At 42.4% G+C, this 22,032-nt stretch overlaps 1 protein-coding gene across 4 annotated transcripts in view; it reads left to right on the forward strand.

Annotated features, from left to right (window-relative positions):
- The window catches only part of LOC114570403 (protein sidekick-2), an 88,965-nt gene that overhangs the window by 59,919 nt on the left and 7,014 nt on the right, over positions 1-22,032 (forward strand). For 2 of the 4 annotated variants that reach the window (XM_028600721.1, XM_028600723.1), the window contains exons 13-42: positions 480-656; positions 892-1,028; positions 1,737-1,884; positions 3,101-3,241; positions 3,590-3,771; positions 7,521-7,636; positions 7,868-8,063; positions 8,154-8,252; positions 8,376-8,567; positions 8,728-8,849; positions 8,971-9,080; positions 9,533-9,683; positions 12,683-12,920; positions 13,014-13,129; positions 13,294-13,483; positions 13,754-13,852; positions 14,012-14,206; positions 14,358-14,559; positions 14,667-14,770; positions 15,060-15,130; positions 15,231-15,366; positions 15,607-15,663; positions 16,110-16,211; positions 16,340-16,455; positions 16,654-16,840; positions 18,615-18,752; positions 19,402-19,584; positions 19,717-19,842; positions 20,618-20,782; positions 20,869-21,009. In XM_028600721.1, coding sequence (XP_028456522.1) covers positions 480-656; positions 892-1,028; positions 1,737-1,884; positions 3,101-3,241; positions 3,590-3,771; positions 7,521-7,636; positions 7,868-8,063; positions 8,154-8,252; positions 8,376-8,567; positions 8,728-8,849; positions 8,971-9,080; positions 9,533-9,683; positions 12,683-12,920; positions 13,014-13,129; positions 13,294-13,483; positions 13,754-13,852; positions 14,012-14,206; positions 14,358-14,559; positions 14,667-14,770; positions 15,060-15,130; positions 15,231-15,366; positions 15,607-15,663; positions 16,110-16,211; positions 16,340-16,455; positions 16,654-16,840; positions 18,615-18,752; positions 19,402-19,584; positions 19,717-19,842; positions 20,618-20,782; positions 20,869-21,009 — 4,337 coding nt within the window. The remainder of the gene's footprint in view (positions 1-479; positions 657-891; positions 1,029-1,736; positions 1,885-3,100; positions 3,242-3,589; positions 3,772-7,520; positions 7,637-7,867; positions 8,064-8,153; positions 8,253-8,375; positions 8,568-8,727; positions 8,850-8,970; positions 9,081-9,532; positions 9,684-12,682; positions 12,921-13,013; positions 13,130-13,293; positions 13,484-13,753; positions 13,853-14,011; positions 14,207-14,357; positions 14,560-14,666; positions 14,771-15,059; positions 15,131-15,230; positions 15,367-15,606; positions 15,664-16,109; positions 16,212-16,339; positions 16,456-16,653; positions 16,841-18,614; positions 18,753-19,401; positions 19,585-19,716; positions 19,843-20,617; positions 20,783-20,868; positions 21,010-22,032) is intronic. The other 2 variants (XM_028600722.1, XM_028600724.1) reach the window with 1 other exon arrangement.

Below are 22,032 nucleotides of genomic sequence, written 5' to 3' on the forward strand. Positions count from 1 at the left end.
TGTGGGCCCACAGCATTGATCAGATTGCAGGGTAAACAGATGAATATGTAAACAGAGTAATAACTTCAGACAGCGCCTTTAATTAAACGCAACACAGAGGAGATAAGCTGGAAAGCCCGAACAGTCGCAATTAATCACAGGAGCTCCTGGTGTGTGCATGTGCATGTGAGTATAAGTGTGGTGGGGGGGGCAGCCATATGTGCGGTTGGGTATATGACAAGGAGAGAAATGCATGGAGGAGAGGCTCTGTACTGTATGTATGACAGAGAGAAATGGTTTTAAGATACAAATCACTTTCCCATCAGCCTCACAAGGCTTTACACCGGTGTCAGCACCTTCTGTGTTTTGCTGTATGAACTGACGCAAAGCAAACAGAGTAACTGTCACAATACTCAGAGATACAGAGAGTGTAAGTGTGTGAGTGTGCCCTGTTGTATGTGTGGACTACTCTTACATGATACGTGTGTACATAACTCCAGGTACGTGTGGGAGAAGAGCGGCTCTGTGATTGACGTGAGCTCGTCCCCCCGCCTGCGGCAGGATCCCGACGGGACCCTGCACATCTCCCAAACGTGGTCGGGTGACATCGGAACATACACCTGCAGGGTGACCTCAGTGGGTGGCAATGACTCCCGCAATGCCCACCTTCGAGTCAGGTCTGCATATTTGCCTTATGTCTCCCCTGTCTTATCTTACCATCTGTATTTTTTTCCCCGTCTTTATTTATGTCCCACCGAGACATGATGGATGGATGTTTTTCCCACTGTTGTAGTTTATCACCGCTCTCCTCTCTAATCAATCAAATCCTCTAATATTTAAAATGCTCTTGGTTTGGCTGTTTAATTCTGTTATTTGCTGCCTCTCTTGTCTGATTCTTATATGTACAAACAGGCAACTGCCCCATGCTCCAGAAAACCCAATAGCAGTTCTGAGTACCACAGAGAAAAGGGCCATCAACCTCACATGGGCCCAGGCCTTTGATGGCAACAGCCCCCTGATTCGCTACATCCTGGAGGTGTCAGAAAACAGTGAGTGGTTCAGTGTGATTCCCCATCACGAATGCACCAGTGTCCCCATTGACAAAGCATGTTGCTAAAAAACTGATGCATTTATTGTTTCTAGTCATTTCAAAGGCCATATTGTTACTTTATCTTCCCTGGAAACACTCATTTGCTGCCCCTCTTATTATATTACATTTTCATTGTCTCCCTAAAATTGAAAGTTGCATCCTCTCTTACCGTCTGCAATCAGTATAACTCAATTGCCTCACCTGTACGCTTCCTTGCGAATGATCAGGGGAACCCAGTTGTGTTGATGCCCAATGCACTTGTCTTCCTCTCATTTGATCAAATCAAAGAAGTGAGAATGCTTTCACCTATAGAGAGTAAATCGTTCAGCCATTTCTCATTGAAGCTCAGGCTACTGAGAAGATGACAACTCATTAAGAGGAAAATGAATCCGAGCATGCAGATGGGATCTGTTTTTTGGATAATTGAATTTCAATCTTATATTTAGAGGGAGTGTACACAAAATAAATGACTTACTTTTTTATCAGCAGCTGCAATAGTATTACTGAAAATGAAAGTATGGTGTGCAATAATAGTCAGAAATAACATAGAATTTAAATTTTCCAAGTGCTGAATAGATTTAGCTTTAGAATGTTCTCACAAGGTCATTTACCGTTCACTTTCTATTGCTCACAGCTCTGTCTATTATGTGTGTCTTCTCCGCCCCAGATGCTCCTTGGACGGTGCTGCTGGCCAACATTGAACCCGAGTCTACCGGGGTCACTGTTGGTGGCCTCATCCCAGCGCGCTCGTACCAGTTCCGCCTGTGTGCCGTCAACGACGTGGGCAGAGGCCAGTTCAGCAAAGAGACTGACCGGTGGGTACTGCGCTTATTATGCATCTGCTGAATATTAAAGATGTTGCTGGTAGTCTGTGTAACTGTGTATGCTGATGAGAACAGCGTTGCACTTCAGGGACTTTCACAGTTCTGGAACAATCCGTTCTTCTCCCCCGCCTTGGCAGTTCAATGGAAGTGATTACTTCATGTGAGTTAACTTTTTGGTCTACACTCCTGTGGGAGTGAGCGAGAGACGAGCCAGCTTCGGGACGGACCTTTTCAAGATAAAACTGTGAATGAGCTGAAATTGCACTTTGTGAAGACTTGATGGGTGCGCTGACCCAGCTTCATCTCTCTCCCTCCTATTAACTGTCTTTGCCGTACTGCATAGTAAAATACAGAGAGGCTTGAAAGAGCCAGAGCTTCACACCGACTCAAATCTCGAGTGAATTCTCTCGACTAGCAAGACGAAACGGTCATCATCATACAGCCCCCGCCTCCGCCCCACACACACACACACACACACACACACACACACACACACACATATATGCTTAGCTCATCATGAATGACCTATACACACACCACTGTCCGACCTTGTCCGCATCAACACAACCCATTTGCTGTTTTTATACCTGCAGCAAGGAACTCCCTCACAAGCCATCACTACCCTTCACATACCTTTTGCACCACACACTCTTTCAGAGAGTTCCTGTGTGAATGTGCCCAGACAAGAGCACACCACAGGAGGGTGACTGAGCGTCAGTGAGAGTGCAGGGCTTTTTCTGAGGCATCTCTCGGGCACACCTCTTTGATCCTAAACACTCTGCTTCATCTCCTTCAGAGCAGTGCTCCAGTCCACTGGGAAGAAATCAAGATGTCATCTTAAATTGGCTTTAGGGAAAAGTCTGCCTGGATCTCTCTTTCTTGTTCTTTTATATCCTTCTCTCACTTACACTGTCTCTCAATTGTGCTGCTCTATTTTCACCATGGCCTCTTTGATCCTTGTCTTGCCATAGCAAGATGTCCCTCCGCAGACAGTATTATAGAGAATATGCTTTGGACAAAGCCACACGTATCCCAACTTTCCTTTATGGTGTTCAGAAGAAAATACAAAAAGCTGGCTTTATTATGATTTGATGCCTATGATGAAATAGGATAGAAATATGCAGAAACTACCAATAATTAATGCATGATTTCACTCTATGTCTCTTCTTTAACCTCTCTTTTCCTTTTTCTTTCCTTGCTGCTGCAGACTAACTCTCCCCGAGGAGCCCCCCAGTGCCCCCCCTCAGACAGTCATCGCAAGTGGCCGCACCAATCAGTCCATCATGATCCAATGGCAGCCACCCCCGGAGAGCCATCAGAATGGGCCACTCCAGGGCTACATCATCAGGTAAGAAGACCATGACAGGCTGCATTATTTTTTCCCAGGGACAGGTGTCTGTCTGGGCCAATGCCATTCAGATGTGATAATAACTGTTATGTCAGCTCCGTTTCCTCCTCTCCATTTCGCATCAGTCTCGCTCACTGCTGCAATAGAATAATTGGTGCCAATTAAATACCTTCCCCTCCATTCATCTGTTGTCACCTCCCTTTTGTTAACCATTTTGTGCATGGCTTTCCCTCCTTTACCACCCTGTCTTTTTTAGGAGAATCTGCGCTCTAATATATTTGTCTGTCTGTGTGGTCTCTGTCTGTATCCCTCCTTGCTCTGTCTATCGATTACTCCCTCTGCTGCAAGGTACTGTCTGTCGGGGCTTCCAGTGGATTGTCAGATGAAAAACATCACCAACCCAGACCAGACCAGTCTGCTTCTGGAGGACCTCATCATCTGGACCAACTATGAAATCGAAGTTGCGGCTTATAATGGAGCGGGCCGAGGCATCTACAGCCACAAAGTCACTGAATGGACTCTGCAAGGGGGTGAGTGCAACACACAGGCTTTACATATTCTGTATATATACAAAGCCTACAAACAATCCAAGCTACCAAGTCTGCAAGCATTACGTTATGAATTTAAATTTTTTTTCCTGCAGTTTAGTTGCTATAAGAGGCTTTATTTAGTTCTACAATTTCCATTCATTACCTGGAGTCTCTTCATGTTAGTCCCTTGGCTAATGCTAAGCCTGCGGCATAAAACTTGTGACTGATGGTTAATCCAATCATCTGTTTTTAACGAACAAATTAAGAGCAATTACAGCCCTGTTTTTCCCACAGCATTAAAAAAAAAATCCTTTGCTAACCTTGAAAAGCTGATTCATGCACGTTGTGAAGAAGACCACAGCAGTCATCACTTAGTACAGACTGCAGCAGCAAGGCTTTTAAAGGAATGTCAAAGACATGATCATGAAAGAGCAATTTGCCTCTAAGAACTGCTTATTTGTTTTGTATGTTTTTATGTAGCCTCGTTAATTTCTCAATAGGTTCTGCAGTACTGTAGAACAAATTGTGTGCAAACAAGAGCCAATATCTTCCTTTTACTTTTCACTTTGCTTTTACTTTTACTACGTTTTTTTTAATGTTTAGATTATTTTTATCTCATAGATTCTCATCATATCCCCTATTTTGGTACGGTTTCACAAATGAACATTTTTTCATATTGACCACGTGGTGACGTCGGCGAGCGTCTCTGAGCGCACATTTAATTGATTCTGCACATTAATTACCTGGTGATGATGTGCGTCAGACTTGTAACATACCTTTAGATTTTGCCAAAGGAAGCTGCCTCGGTTGACTCGGTTTTCTCATTCTACATGCTGAGTAGCATAATTAGAACACGCAGTGTGAACTTTCCCCGGTGTCATACAGCTACATATTTTTGTCACGCCCAGTGATTTCAGCACATTATGATCCTTGCCTCCCCTGTCTATTCAAAATCTTCAGAGGAGGAAAGTCAACTTGTACTAAGCCAAATCTAAGATCATTTTTGCCACCGAATCTAAGACTTTTTATATAAATAGAGCCAAAGTAGGCTATAGCTAATGCATCAGCTTGTTGAAAGGTTAACCCATGTTTTCATTCCAGGAAGATTGAATAATGCTCACTTTACTGGCTTTCCTAAAAAATCCTAGATCATAGATTACGCAGAGTTCAAATTGCTGCTGCTAGCCTTTAACAAACACAAGAAAGAGGATATCGCTCCTGTTTTAGATATGCTGCTGCGCTGGCTTCCAGTTATATTTTAAATTCCTTTAACTTGTATATAAAGCTTTGAAAGGCTTAACACACTCACATATCTCTGAATCCCTGTCATGTTACCCACTCCATGGACAGAGATCTTCTACACCAGACTCACTAAATATTCTCCAGCGCACTCATAAGAAGATTGGGAGTGTTTCCATTTCCTCTCCCTGCTTAGATGCATTTATTAGAGAGGGTGAATCAGCAGCTATTTTGACTTTATTAGGTTTTACAGGTGTTTGTGATGCTGTATATCAGTCTGCCAAACTTGTTTCAAGTTTAAGTTAATTTATTTGTATACCTTTTTGTCATGAGCAAGTTACAGTTTTTTTCGATTGCTTAACGACAGTGGGCACAACTGGAGTCACATGTGCAAAACTCTAACTACAGTCTGCACAGCAGCAGTTCATGTGGACCAAACTCTAGTTCGTTTTTCAATGCTTGAACACAGTTTTCACTTATCCCATGACTTTAACCACAACGCTGTAGATTTACAGCACTTTGTTCAAATGCTAACACACTGCTGTCAAAACTGTTAACCACGCATTCAAAACAGAATAGATTTCAGTCTGGTGCCTATCAAACACTGCTGATTGGAATTTTAGCTGAAAGCCTAAGTAGGTGTCTTATTTTAGACTAGTTAGTGAACATATATGGTATTTATACAGAGAAAGCTCAGAAAGCCTTTTTTTGTATACAAACACCAAATAAGAATGAAACAATTATACACTGTACCGTTTGAAAGAAACAGGTAAAATATCAAAGATACCAATATGTCCAGGTAAGATGTCTGAGGTTATGTACACAGCTATAAAAAAAAGTGAAAAACACTATATCTTTACAATAGTAAAACTGTGTTCTTACGGTTTTTCAGAAAGTAATGGCGGTGAAAGCAATAGAAACACCACATTCATTTTTATTTAGAGATGATGCAGACATCCAATGTGATGAAGAAAACTTGCCACATGCTGGAGAGAGGCAGGATTAGTCACACTATTCTTTGTTACTGTTACGTATGTACCTTTAGTTTTTTTTCCCAGTAATTCCATAAATTACTAGAGACAAAATACTTAATTGAAGAAAACTGCTGATTTTCATTCCTTCTTTTTTACCTTATGTAAAAATTGGTATGCTATACAATCTATATTTTTTCCTTAAATAAACTGTTGAGTAGTGTCAAGTCACTCAAATTGTTCAAACTGTAAAGATGAGAAAGTTTGTAATTTGTGTATTGGTGTTTGATGCTAGTGTTTTTACCCTCAGTGTGTTCTGAGTGACAGTGTGTGTTATCTCAGTGAGGATTGTGCATAGTGTTTGGCTGCACTGAGCCTGTTTTGCAGGTGATGTGAACTGTTTAGCTCAGGTGACTGTTGGTGGTGCAGACTGTAGTTAGAGTTTTGCACATGTGACTCCAGTTGTGCCCACTGTTGTTTAGCAATCGGAAAAAACTGTAAAAAAAAAACAGGAAAAAATAGACAGGAAAGCAGTAGCATAAAGTATTTCTCATACTTACCTGACAGCAGCGGGTCTGAACCCCACACTCATTAAAACACACACAAAATTATTCTTTCTGTCCGAGTTGTTATTAGAATTGTGCTTCACATTTGTCAATTTTACCAATCGTTGCTTTTGATTTGCTTTCTTTTATGTTTCTGGATGATTAAAAGAAATACTTTAAAAGCTTCAGAGATGATGGAATCTACCTGTCACACACGATATCGTTAAAACCTTGGAAACTTCTTCACCCTTGAGTAATGCCTGATCAATCAATCCATTAATAAACCGGTTCAAATCAGAGTCTGATGCATCTGCAAATAAAGAAATGTACACATACAATATATATATATATATATATATATATATATACCATTTTTTTTGTGTTCAATCAGCAAAACTAAAAAGATTCTTATTTTATTTCCATGTCTCTTCCCCTGCCAAAAAAATAGATAATCATTTCATCATCCAAGTCAGTGTCAGTGAAATACGACAGTGAACAAGGCGCTCATGTTGTTTAGCTCAGCTCTCATTAATTGGATGTTTCTGTCACTCAATCCATTAAAGGCTCAAGAGCCGATCATGATGAGCATTTAAATATGCTCAAAACAAAATTGCGGATAGCATGGGGATATGAGAACCAATACTGGCCAATCAGCTTCATTAATGTTGGACTCCCTGACTGTTTTCTGGTGTTACATCAGAATCGCATGCTCACTTCAAACAAACTGCTGCAGGGTTCACCTGGAAGCTGCCTGAGGCAACCGCTCTCACACCCGGTTTGATTGGCATGTTCTTACTTCCCCAAATGAGCCAAAATAAAATAAAATGCTTTAGCCTGATTCTCACGCTCTAAACGAGCCTGGTCTGAAAGTGCCTCTTGTACATTTTCATTTTTTTCCTTCCTTATTGCATTACCATTCTCTCTTTTCCCCCTCCCTCTTCCTCTATCTCTCCCCCTCTCTGTCTCCTTGGTTTTTCTCCCTCCTCTGGAACAGTGCCCACTGTGCCACCAGGAAATGTACAAGCCGAGGCTGTCAACTCCACCACTGTGCGTTTTACCTGGAGTGCCCCGAGCCCTCAGTTTATCAATGGAATCAACCAGGGATATAAGGTGAGCCCCTTTATGTCAAGTGGTGCACTCTAGTGGTCAGAGCTAAAGGAGCACTGTCCACACAACCTCATTACGTTGTCTGAAAGCTTAATTTTCCCAATAGATCATAAACTTAAAAGATGTGAACGGTATTTATTTGACTTTTTACTTTATTAAATGTAAAAAAAAAAACAATGTTGATGCTGCCAGTGGTGTGCCTAAAATGTGTGCATTAACACCCATCATTTATAGCTGTTGGCCTGGGAAGTCAATCGTGCAAACGAGGTCAGTGTGGTGACAGTGCGGCCCAACTTCCAGGACAGTGTTCATGTTGGTTACATCTCCGGCCTGAAAAAGTTCACAGAATACTACTCATCAGTGTTGTGCTTCACTACCCCTGGAGACGGCCCGCGCAGCCCGCCTCAGCGGTTACGCACACATGAGGACAGTAAGTTTTCCACTTCAGGATATAGTATTTCCAGATAATTACATGTTGTTCTGTCCGTTTACTGCCTCTTTTTCATTTTTCTTTTTACAGCCCCTGGTGCTGTGGGACACCTTAGCTTTACTGACATCTTGGACACCTCACTAAAAGTCAGCTGGAAGGAGCCACAAGAGAAAAACGGTCTTCTCACAGGTAACCATTAAAGATAACTAACTATGCAAAGTTAACATGTCTTCTCCGCTTCTCTCAATGTATGATTCACCAAGCTGTGTTTACTGTGAACACTGCATAACACTTTTTGGATTTTGCTTCCAGGCTATCGTATCTCCTGGGAGGAGTTCAACAGGACCAATACTCGTGTGACCCATTACTTGCCCAACCTAACTCAGGAGTACAAGGTGACAGGGCTCACTGCTCTCACCACTTACACCATCCAGGTAGCAGCCATGACCGCCAAGGGCCAGGGCCTGCTCTCCGCCTCCACTATTTCTTCAGGTGTACCACCAGGTGATTGTTCAGATGAATAGATTAACTGTTTGACTTTAAGTTGAGAATGTAAAAGTAATCAATTATCCACTGACTCAACGGACTTCTACTCAGCTTTTTCTTAAAGCAGTGACATTCCGAAATTGATTTTAATTTGTCCTTCCTCCGTTCTCCTCCACAGAGTTGCCCGGCCCTCCAACAAATTTAGCCATCTCCAACATCGGGCCTCGCTCTGTCACCCTGCAGTTCAAACCTGGTTACGATGGCAAGACATCCATTTCCCGTTGGCACGTTGAAGCCCAGGTAAGATGCTTCATATCTATTTTTTTTTTTCTTCGTATCAGTGTACAGGTATTACGATAACAAGTGGGTTGTTTAATTTGTTCTGCTGCTGATATCACCCCATTCTCTGTGTGCATTTCAGATTGGCATAATAGGAGAGAATGAGGAGTGGCTGATGGTTCATCAGCTGGCTAATGAACCTGATGTTAGATCACTGGAGGTCCTAGACCTGAACCCCTATACTTTCTACAGGTGAGCACACACAGGGTGGCTGCGGCTCAGGAGGTAGAGCAGTTGTCCACTGATCGGTGGTTCCATCCCTGGCCCCTGCAGTCTACATTCAAAGTGTCCTTGGGAGTGTCCCAAGATACTGAACCCTAAATTAGTCCTGATGTGCCATCAGTGTGGAAAAGTGCATTAATTTCATCTGTTGAGCAGGTAGCATTTTGTATGGTATGAATTTGTGTGTGAATGGGGTGAATGGTGCCTGTAGTGTGAAGTGCTTTGAGTGGTCGCTATATAAAAATGTTTTTATACAGGGCCTGTATATGAAATAAAGATCTTGGGCACAAATGTCCCATGAAAAGTACATTATGAAAATCATTGAACCTAATACATTGTTGTCACTAATCTGTAATCCTGATGAATCAATTTACTGTTATGTAAAGCTTGATTTATCCATCAACTGGTTTCCTTTGCCCCAGGTTCCGAATGCGTCAGGTAAACATTGTGGGCACCAGTCCTCCCAGTCAGCCCTCCAGAAAGATCGAGACCCTGCAGGCCCCTCCAGACATCTCCCCCACCAATGTCACCCTGCGCACAGCCAGTGAGACCAGCCTGTGGCTTCGCTGGGTGGTAAGTTGTCACAACCCATTGCACATTGGGCCTTGTGTATATGAATTAAGTGGAGTTTTAGTAGATTATTATTAGATTTAGATATGATTGTCTAGGTTTTTCCTATTCAGACTACGCTGAATGCCTTCACATGCACATAAGCTATTTGAAATTGCTGTCTATTTTTCTTTTGTGTGCTCTCGTTGGTGGAAAATCATGTTGGGACTGAATTGGCGATATGCCCTTGGGATATTAATTGGATACAACATTGATAAGATAAGCTTTTTCAAATCAGATTTAGGCAATTTCCGTTTGCCCATCCAAATCACAAAAAAATCCAATTTTTCATGTATTTAAAAGTTTGACATTAAATTATGACTTTCTCCTTGACAGTTGGCTTCATCTCAACTGACTTACAAGCCTCCCTCTTATAACCCCCCCCAAATTTAGAATTCTGCACACTCCATTGGGTCTTCATTGTGTACATTTTCGTTTTTTTCATGAAATGTTGTCTTTTTCTTTACATTTGTTCTTGTACACTTGGGGTTATGATATGATGAATACAGGGCATGGCACTGATGATGTTTTTATGCGCTCTGATTATTGCTGCTTTCTGTGTCAGCATTTGGCCAGTATATTCTTTGCCACATCTGTCCATTATCATCACTATGCCAGTTCTTGAGCAGTGCCAGGCAGTGAGAGAAAGAGGAGAGATACCGCAGCTCCTGCAGGATTATAAAGAAGGCATGTCACCTGGATTTAACAGCAGATGGGTGTCAGCTGTGCGATATGACTCTTTAAAGGTGCACTATGAGTTCCTGCATAGTTTCAGCACAATTTCATTTTTGTCTCAAATCGTAGGCATCTCTTCTTGATCCGCTAGCTGCCTGCCCCCTGAATACACTGTGAAAAAGCCTGGTCTCAGGAGACAACACAGGGGTCGTAAACGTTAAACAAACACTAGGGGCACAGGCTGTGCACCAAGATACAACAAACAAACGTACCAAACGATCTTTTTTTTACCCATTTTCCCTGGATTCGTTTAAAGAATAGTTGCGTCCAAACGAATCCACTTGTAAATGACTCAATTATGCTACTTCATAGTCCAGGCCTATAGGCGGCGCTGTTTCTGCTACAGACATTCACAAAAAACGGAGAAGAAGAGCATAGTCAGTTGTCTACTTCCACTTTATAAACAGATAGCCATAGCAGCTAACGTTAACGTTACTTCGCTGCTGGAGTGGTCAGCTACTTTAGCGATGTTTAACGTTGGCTACATAACGTTAGCAATATATCTTGTAGAATCCAGAGGGAAGGGTCAGGGAGCAGAGACACAGTATTTAGATGAAGTGAGCTGGTTTGACCATGGAGATGGGACATGCTCGCTTAGCTTCACCGATCACCGCAGTTGTGGGCGTCAGCGGCCGTGAGAGAGGGTGTAAAAGAGGGGTGTGGCGATGACATCATCGATACGGATCCGTATTTACCATCCATACGAAGCCAAACGAGAGCCGTTTTCGGATTTTTTCACCCTGAGACCTGGTTTCAAAAAAATGCGTTTTCAGGCAGTGCGTTTGCAGGATTCGTCTGGACGGTCGGCCCAAACGATGCAAAACATGTGCGTTTGCACAAAAAAAACGTTTCCATGTGGATGGCCCCTAAGATACAACTCACGCTACTCAATCAACTCTGCTCACTGCCCCCCTCCCCCATTATGTGCACTAACCCCCACTCCCCCCCTCAACCATCTTGTCGGTGATTGGCTGGAACGTGGTTTGTTGTATTTTGGTGCATAGCCTGTGCCCCTAGTGTTGGTTTTACGTTTTTGACGTTTTTGACGTTTTTGACGTTTTTGACGTTTTTGACGTTTTTGACGTGTTTGACGTGTTTGACGTGTTTGACGTGACAACCCCTGTGTTGTTTCCCGAGACCAGGCTTTTTCACGGTTTATTCAGGGAGCAGGCAGCTAGTGGATCAAGGAGGATGCCTGCGATTTGAGACAAAAATTAAAGGTGCTCTAAGTGATGTGATGCGTTTTTTAGGCTACAAAATTCGTATGTCACATACAGCAAACATCTCCTCACTATCCGCTAGCTGCCTGTCCCCTGAACACACTGTAAAAAAAACACGGTCTCTGTAGACAGCTCAGGCTCCACAAACGGCAACAAAAACAAACCGCGCCAACCTGCCCCACGAACCATAACAAACAGTATTCCAGCCAATAACCGACAAGAAGGCGTTGGTTTAGTCATAAATACGCATTGTGGAAATAGCCTACATGCTAACGCTGCTGTAGTGATGACTCAACCAGCTGGTAGTAGTATGTTGTAGCCTAATAAATGCATCACATCACTTAGAGCACCTTTAAATTGCGCTGAAACCATGCAGGAACTCATAATGCACCTTTAAATGAATGACAAAGCTCAATGATTGTGACCCTTTTCAAAAGATTTGTGTTAAACTGTCATAAATGATTGAGGTCATGGCCATGGAAGTCTTAATCAACGCCACATTAATTTCAAGCACTTTGATAGAAATAAGCCCAGTACATATTTAAGTATACTAAAGTAAGATATACTGCATAGAACAAAGGATGGTCTAGTTTTAGATTCCTACTGGCTGAAGGACTTTTGGTGATTGCAAACACCCTGAAAGCACAAAAGTTAATTTCAATATTAATGAGTCGCTCAAACCTGTACCTATTCCTTTTAAGGGCTATTGTACATTGCCTTATATTTTTATTGATTTAACAGATTTAGTGAATGTGCTATTATTTTAAGACAATGGAGTAGTTTTACATTTAAAAAAAACAATAATTGCAGAATTAAGTGCTGAGAGGGTTTAGCTTTTCTTCCCATATTGCTTCTCATCATTCCTGACAACACCTCTTAGCTGTTGTAAAATCACGTTGATGTATGGGCTCTCATGGCTTATTACTTTATTATGCACTCCGTTATGATGTCATTTATATTGATCTTGCTTGAACTGGGGGAATAAAAACAAAATGAAAATCCTCTTAGCCTCTTCCAGAGTGGGAGTACAATGGGAATCCAGAACTTGTTGGCTACCGGGTCCAATACTCTAAAGCCGGCTCTAAAGGGGGAGTTCTCTCCCATGTCATCATGGACCGGCAGGAGAGGGAGTTCACTATCGAGGACTTGGAGGAGTGGACAGAGTATGAGGTCAGAGTTCAAGCCATCAATGGTATCGGCTCTGGGCCCTGGAGCCAGCCAGTCCACGGCAGGACCAGGGAGTCTGGTGAGGAAGGAAATATATGCAAACACATGCCAAACACATGCACAAAGGTGTGCTTGAAGTGTGCTAAGCTCTGTGCTTGACCTCTTACTGTAGTACCCTCCAGCGGACCCACCAACGTGTCAGCTTTTGCCACCACCTCCAGCAGCATCCTGGTGCGGTGGGGGGAAGTCCCAGAGGCTGACCGCAATGGACTGATCCTGGGGTACAAGGTCAGCCCCTTACACCATTCACCTGGAAATTATCTCTGTTTAAGATTAGGATCATCAGGATTTAGCATCGCTAATTTCTTTCTGAAAAATAAAAAAATATTTTTTATTTCCTCATTGCCTTAAAGTCATCTAAGTGTATAACATTCAGTGTATGTGTATTTCAGGTTGTGTATAAGGAGAAGGACTCAGACACCACTCTTAGCTTCTGGGCAGTGGAGGGCAACACCACCCATAGTGTCCAACTGACTGGTCTGGGCAAGTACGTCCTGTATGAGATCCAGGTCCTCGCCTTCACACGTATAGGAGACGGAAGGAGCAGCTCGCCGTCCATTTTAGAGAGGACCCTGGACGATGGTAAACGAATCCAACTGACCCTTTGAAATTGTATAATTATCTAAACAAACTTATTGTTAATCAATTCATCAATCATTTTCTTGTATGAAGTATTTTTTTCAGCAAATTATTGAAATTTTCTGCCTTAGGAATCATGTTATACGTATACGTTTTTTTTTAACTCTTGTTTTAAGATGGATATATTTCCTTGGTTCATTTTCTATCAGTGGATTTATGTCACATGTTTTACTCTTGTTTGATTTGTCTTTTTGTTGATTTTTCGTGTGATAGTACCTGGCCCTCCAGTCGGCATCCTCTTCCCAGAAGTCAGAACCACCTCAGTCAGGCTCATCTGGCAACCTCCTGCACAGCCCAATGGCATTATCCTGGGTGAGTTTGCAATTTACAGATTTTCATCTATGACATCAGATATTATCATGAGATAAAAAGAAATGTCCCTCAAAAATACTATTTTTTGATTTTGTAGTGCAGCTGACTTTTTTTCTTTTTTCTGCATTACTTTATATTGATATGAGTTTGTCCTCTTAGCCTATCAAATCACATACAGAAGAAACTCTTCAAATAGCAACGCCGCCACCGTAGACGTGCTGAGCCCCAGCGCGCGACAGTACACAGCGTCTGGACTGAAACCAGAAATGGTTTATGTATTCCGCCTCACTGCTCAGACACGAAAGGGTTGGGGTGAGGCCGCTGAGGCTTTAGTGGTCACAACAGAAAAGAGGGGTACGTGTAAAATACTGCAGCTGTTTAATTTATTTAAAATGTAATTTCCCCTTGTGGGATCAATAAAATATTCACCTCTAAATATAAAGTACAAGTGTGTGTGTGTGTGTGTGTGTGTGTGTGTGTGTGTGTGTGTGTGTGTGTCTTTCAGCCCGACCCCAACCCACGAGCCGTCCCGTAGTGCCTCAAGAGGACGTTCAGGCTCGCACAGTGCTGTTGTCATGGGAACCAGGCAGCGATGGCCTGTCCCCCGTTCGTTACTACACAGTCCAATACAGAGAGCTGCCGGACAGCAACTGGACTGTCCACTCTGCATCAGTCAGCCACGAGACCCACTCCTACATAGTGGATAGGTAAATGTCCCCCTCAGCGTCAGCAGTTTTTTATTATTCAGTCAAAAAATAGAATGAGTAGGGCAAAACATGACGTACACATTGCTCTCTTTTATTTCTCTTCAAAGGCTAAAGCCTTTCACTTCATATCAGTTCCGTATAAAAGCCACCAATGACATTGGAGACAGTGAATACAGCCAGGAAAGTGAGGCCATCACTACCCTACAGGATGGTAAGATTGTGCGACTGGAGCATTAGACATGAAGCAAAAATGTCACCATTACTCAGTCATTATCCGTTGATGTTCTGTTCAGTTGTACAAGAACACTTTTGTAATTGTATGAACATGCCTTTACATTGATCTTTTGTCTTTGGAGTTTCACAGAGAATGCTTTACGTCAACAGTGTGTGTGTTTACTCTCAAGCTGTTCCCTGGCAGACTGTTTGAATTATATATCACTCTGCTCAGCTGTGTTGGTTTGCTAACACCAACATTCTCTTTTTTCCCCTATCTTCTCTAGCTCCAGACAAAGCTCCAACAATTCTGTCTGTTACACCTCACACCACCACGTCTGTACTGGTCCGTTGGCAGGTACGCTGTTGAGTTACTTGGCACTGTGTGTTTTGTCATTGGAAGCATGAATGTGTATTTGTTAAATATTGGGCATTAAGCAGACCTCTTCTCTTTGTAGCCTCCCTCTGAGGATCACTTAAATGGAGTCCTTTTGGGGTTCAGGGTCAGGTACCGGGAGTTACACTACGACCGGTTACGCAGCTTCACTGTGCGCACAGTTAACAGTCCCTCTGCCAACTGGGCTGATCTCACTGGTGAGTTTACTTGTTCACTGCTTATCCATCAACTACTTCTGGTTATATGCAGAAAGTGCTGCTACCTGGAATCTTAAATGTACTTATTTTTACATCCAAGTATTGCTTTGATGCTATCAGTAAGGCCTGTGGTGTGTTTTGCTAAGTAGACAGATAAGTCAGCTAATATTGCCACTCTTCCTTAATCCTGTGATCTACCCTTGTTTTCCCAACCCTGCCCATCCTCTATTTAAACTCCAGCTCCTTACAGCATCAGGAACTTGAGCGAATCCACGCTCACCCAATATGAACTGGATAGTAAGTCTTATATTTCCCTTTATGCCTCTCTTCCGTCACTCTCCATCTGTTTGCATGTCATCTCTTACATAAAACTATGCCATTTGTATAATAATTTACAGCAACTGCGCTTTGCACCATCCTCCCACTCAGCCGCATCCGCTGAGGGGCTGCCGCTGATTCTTAAAAAGTGTATTTGACTTTAATCTCTCCAAGCTGCCCTGACATTATTTCAGTGTGTTTTCTTTCTTTTTAATCGCTGACAAATCTTCCCCATGTCCCCACACTAACCCAATATTTTCATCACTTTGCCTTACAGTTCCACCCCTCCGTCTTTTTGTTCTATTCGTGATGTTGTCTTGCCACGGGCATCACTATGACTGTGTGTCTCTCTGGAGAAACTTCTTATTTTGCTCTTTTATCTTAACTGTTCCATTATAATGCTGCTATCGGTTCTCTCCTTGCAGATTTGAGTAAACACAAACGCTATGAGATCCGTCTCAGTGTGTACAACGCTGTGGGGGAGGGTCCCAGCAGTGCACCACAGGAAGTGTTTGTTGGAGAGGCTGGTATGTTTTGCCCCTCACTGTGCAGCATGTGCTACTTACCTTTAATCTCTATTTCTTAAATGTTAAGCAAGTCATACGAGACATAACAAAAGGGATAGTGCTGTTATTCACACTCTGTTCCATTCTAGTCCCAACGTCCCCTCCCCAAAATGTGGTGGTCCAGTCCTCAACAGCCACACAGCTGGATGTAACATGGGACCCTCCTCCTCTGGATGCTCAGAATGGAGACATACAGGGTTACAAGGTATCAATAATGTGTCTTCTTTTCTGTGTTACTGCAAATCAGCCAAGCCTACATCATGGCTTTATATATATATACATATATATATATATATATATATATATATATATATATATATATATATATATATATATATATTCATTAAAACATATATTCATTAAAACATTCTAAACTCTTTTATTCTGTTTACTTTTATTCTAGATCTATTTCTGGGAGTTTCAGCTCCAGAATGAGACAGAGCGCCTGCGTACTCTGTTCCTGCCAGAGCTCGGGGTGAAGCTTAAAAACCTGACAGGCTACACCACCTACATGATCAGTGTGGCAGCCTTCAATGCTGCAGGGGATGGGCCCCGCTCCCTGCCCACCAGAGGGCGCACTCAGCAAGCAGGTGAGTTGCGATAAATCCAGATGCGGTTGAAGGGATTACATTGATTGCTCAAAAGACCAGTGGCATTAATCTTGCAGCTAAAATCTTCTGCCAACACCATGTGGCATTTTACAGTTCTGTATTTCTTTATACCCCTCTGTCTTTTCTCTGTCTGTCTCCCTCTGTCGTCTGCACAATGACATTCCTTCTTCTTATTTAATTGTATTACTTATTGTGCTCAAGTGTTCTTTTCAATCACAAAAGGTGCTTACAAAAGAATAGATGATGAGTACTTTCATTTTGAGTCAGTGTGTTACAAAAACTGGAACTGAAGTACTGCAACTTTCAGACAAATAATGTCAGACCCACTCATTTTATTCACCAAGAAATAAAAGAAAAAAAAGAGTTTAGTTTGGTCCTGTGAGATATAGCAGAAGAGATCAGAGTCTTCTTGGCCCCTTTATCCAAGCCACGAGGGTGGAAGCCTATTGAAAGCGCAGGAGCAATGAATACAGAGTGCGGGGGACACATGTAGATTAGTTTTTTGGCCGCAGCTGCACAAAGACGTCTGTGTACCAGCAAGTGAGAGTCCCTCCTCTGCGGTTTCAGCACAAAAATGGTTTACAGTATAAATATCTCTTGTCTTTTCTGCCCCTTTGAAGGCTGTGACATTGGCGAGGGGTACAAAGTGCTGAGAACTTAAAAAACACAGGCAGGAATTTTGGCTCTCTGCACCACAGGGTACTGGGAAGTGAGCCAACACAAGCTTTTGTGAAATGTATGCAGAATTGTGGCAAAATCCTGACACTTAGCTAGATCTGGGTTGGGTTAGCACGCAGATTTCTCACAGCTCTCTTTCAAGGTTACAGAATGATTTTGCAAACTCTTATGTTGACTTCCAGTTTGCTTTTTTAGTGACTCATTTGCTTAAACAGTCATAGGATTTATTTTCTTTTTTTGCATTGATCTGAGTTACACCACCTGTTTTTACACGCACATATTTTGTTATTCATGCCCTCATAACAATGAACAATGAAACCGCTTTCATTGTTTATCTCCTAGTATTTCTGATTAATGTCATCTAGCGTAACAGCTTTTCTTTTTTTTCCTGAATATATCAGATTGCATTCTGTAGAATATCAGTACTGCCTTTGGATTCCCCCCTGTCGTACTGGCCCAAATCTACGTTTACCCAAATGTCTTGGGAGTTTGGAGCAAATAGGGGAAGTAACCGAGATGTTGAAAATGTACTATGTTAACCCTCTGAGGACAAAAGACGCACCAGCGCGTCCAAACAATGTTTGACAAAACTCCTACTCAAAAATCTTTGGTGAACTAATTTCAAGCACCGAAACAATTATAACAAGAAACAAGATAAGGTTTGTTTTTTAAAAAAGAGATTTGAGGAATTTCAAAAAAGCCAACGTCAACGTTTCAGCTTTAGCGCCAAATTATCTCTTTACACATTGCTCTTGGACAGATTTGGGGTTCACTATACAGAAATCTGAGTTTGTTCTGAACATTTTGATATGAAACACATGGAGATCAGTTAAATGCAAATACCTTAAAAAGACCCCAGAGGGTTAATATTGTGACTTATGAAACTCAGAGAATGAATGACAAGACTCCTGAACTTTAAATTGCTTTTTTTGTTATTAATCTCAGTTTGTACATTAATTACATCTCCAAAGTGACATATCCACATCATGTAGTAGGTCATTGTAGTATGTTTTGTCTCCATACTGTGAAGAGATCCAACTTTCATCACCTCTTTTCTCTCTTTCTTCACCAAAAGCTCCGAGTGCTCCCAGCTTCATCCACTTCAGTGAGTTGACCACCACTTCAGTCAACGTGTCCTGGGGAGAGCCCAAGCAGTCCAACGGCATCATTGAGGGCTACCGCCTGGTTTACGAGCCCTGCACTCCAGTCGATGGTCAGAAACTCTGCCTTGAGCCTAATAACTCTGTCATGTTTTGACATTCCTCAGATGGCTTTCTCAGACTGTGATTTAAAACCTCTTGCCTAGTTACCCTATACATTTTAACTCACACTGCATAAGCTCATGCTCTAATCTGTTACAGGCGAGTGTTGGCCCTATGGCATAGCTGATAAAATATAGTTGGAATGCTCTGGTGAGACTTTGCACAGCTTCCTCTCTCACTGAAAGAAATATGGCTAATAGCTGGCTAAGTGTGGCTGCCTGGACCAGATTGTCAAGTAATTGGGAGCAGAGGTGGAATGCTGAGCTGAGGCTGCTGTGGTCCCTTGGCTATCCACTAATGGACCCAAAGCAAAGCCGAACAGAGCAGTTAAGACAGGGAATATCAATTGGTCTATTATAAAAAAGGTCCTTGTGTTTCTTCCTATCTGGATATCTAGAAGGCTGCTGGGTAATAGACCTTTTCTGTTGTATATGCAAATATATGCATGTCTCTGATAGTCCAGGCGAGTCTGTCTGTGTAGTCTTCTAACTCTTTGCATTTGTCTGTGTGACTATGTGTCTGTTCATATGCAAAAAGCTTTGCTATTTGTCGCTTGTATGTAGAAAGCAGCATCTAGAGTCTTTAGTGTTTCCTGTACAGACTCCTCTCCTCGCACTCCAGGTGTCAGTAAGATAGTGACAGTAGATGTGAAGGGCAGCGCTCCCCTGTGGATGAAGATCAAAGACCTGGCTGATGGCGTCACCTATAACTATCGCATCCGGGCCAAAACGCTCACTTACGGCCCCGAGGTGGAGGCCAACATCACTACTGGGCCTGGAGAAGGTAGGACTCTAAATCTGTGATGCATTACTGCCTTATATGATATTCATGCCAATAATATCATCTTTTAAGGTGCCTCCTTGACTCATAGCAGGCCATATTTTCTAACTATTCACCATTTATGTCTTCCCCAAGGAGCCCCAGGCCCTCCCGGAGAACCCTTTATTTCTCGGTATGGCACTGCCCTCACACTGCATTGGACCAGCGGTGATCAAGGCCGTGCACCCATCACACGATACGTCATCGAGGCCAGACCCTCTGGTGAGCCGCATACATGAACAGTTTTTGGGTTCCATTATCTCAGCTAGTGTTTCCCGTTAGGGAAAACTCAAGAGCAGCTAAACTCTGGATACCTGAAGAAGGTTCGGGAGACTATGATGATTTGCACAGAAACATTTAATGAATCTCGATCGAGGAGAGTTAGGATTAGCAATACAATTTAACCATGGTGTAGTGCCATCCTAACCCTGAAGGTCCTGTCCTCCTGAAGGAGTATTTAAACCCATGCTGGACATACAAGATGAGAGGTTACCAAATAAGGTCCTTCTTCTGTCTATGCACGTGTGAAGATGCTATCTGATCATTTATAACAACTATTCTTACCTACGTAACAAGTCACGTTGTAGGTACCCCAGATCACATGCAGCACATTCATCTGTGGCCGTCTGGGTCAAATAACATCTTATCCAGGGTTTCTATGTGTGTGTTTACTGCAGTTTCTGTGTGTATGAGTGTTAGGTGTGTGTATGAAAGTGACTGAGTGAGTGTATGTTTAAGTATGTGTATGTAACTTCCTTCCCTGACCTTGGTGGGATGGGAGCACTTGAGGCAGCACTGTTTTTTATCAAACAGCTGTTACGTCTCCTGAGACATAGCATTGAACTCTGCCTGAGACAGGATATGACTTTTGCTGTTATGTTGAAAACTTACCTGAATGAGACCTGGGGTATCACTTTCTTAATTTATACAGCATGAGTTTATAAACTTGAAATTCTACCACATATCCTATTCATATATTTTCTCATTTTGCCATTAGATGAAGGATTGTGGGATATTCTTATCAAAGACATTCCTAAAGAAGTGACATCCTACGCACTTAACCTGGACATGCTGCGAGAAGGCGTCACCTATGACTTTCGAGTAATTGCAGTTAACGACTATGGCTATGGATCACCCAGCGCCCCCTCCCCCTCTATCTCAGGTACGTTAATCTAAAAAATAATGCCGTAACATGTCAACAAAGTAATATTTTTGTTCGTTAATGTCTATTATTTGTTATGTGTTTAGCCCAGAAAGTGTCTCCGTTCTATGAGGAGTGGTGGTTCCTGGTGGTGATCGCGCTGGTGGGCCTCATCTTTATCCTCCTTCTTGTTTTCATCCTCATCATCCGAGGCCAGAGTAAAAAATACACCAAAAAAACAGATGCAGGTAGGAAGCACGACTGCCTGCTAAACTTACTGCTTCTGTCTCAGTTGCTCTGTCTGCTTCTGCGACTTAAGCTTATCGACTGGAATTTGTCTTCCTCTTGGACAGCTCTGCTGAGAATGGCATTTTAACGATTGCGCTTCCAAAGTCTATTTTAGAAAATGGGATTGTGAAGGCTCACACAATTAGACAAATTACCCAGGTTTTCTTAACATTGTTTGGCTGACAGGGAATGATGAGAATAGAGGTTACCAGTGAAAACAGCTGACAAAGACAGGTGAATAAACATTATTGTTCATGTTTAACTGCAGCGAGGATCAATACTGGGATAAATGGCCTGGCAGTGGTTTAATGATCAGGTCATTACTCAGACTGAGAGTAATTATGTAACTATAGCACTAGCCGCACTCACACCACTGTATCAAAAAGCCAATTTTCATGATTGTAAATTATCCCAGGTAACATTGCTGCTACTCGAAACCCTAAAAAACATAAGGTAGGGGACGTTAATCAATGTTAGTAAACTTAATGTTAATACTTCACATAATGGTTGCCAGATAATCACAGTGAGGGCCTCAGGGGCTAATCTTTTAGACGTGGTCTAATCACCCAGCAGCATGGAGTATTTAGTAGTAGAGATGGTAAGGCCGGTTACACACTGCCTGCGTGGCGTGGTGTTTCTGTTGCGTGTCAGCTGCGTGGCGGCTGTGTGGATTTTTCTATGTCTTTACACACCAAAAACGTGTCTTTACACGGTGCTGCTGCTGTTAGCCTTGTCTGGACACATGTATGTTTCCCATTGATAAAATAAAATACCATGTTAAACATAAATATATACTGATTTGATTAGAGCAAAGACAACGTCGGCAGTATTGACGGCAAAATAGGCTACAGAATATTTAGTTCTGTATTGACATGTTCAGACAAGTCTAGCAGCAGCAGCACCGCGTCAGACACGTTTCTGGTGTGTAAAGACAGAAAAATCCAAGCAGCTGACACGCAACAAAAACGCCAGGCAGGCAGTGT

Source organism: Perca flavescens, chromosome 15 (assembly GCF_004354835.1).
Source record: "Perca flavescens isolate YP-PL-M2 chromosome 15, PFLA_1.0, whole genome shotgun sequence".
Classification (NCBI taxonomy): domain Eukaryota; kingdom Metazoa; phylum Chordata; class Actinopteri; order Perciformes; family Percidae; genus Perca; species Perca flavescens.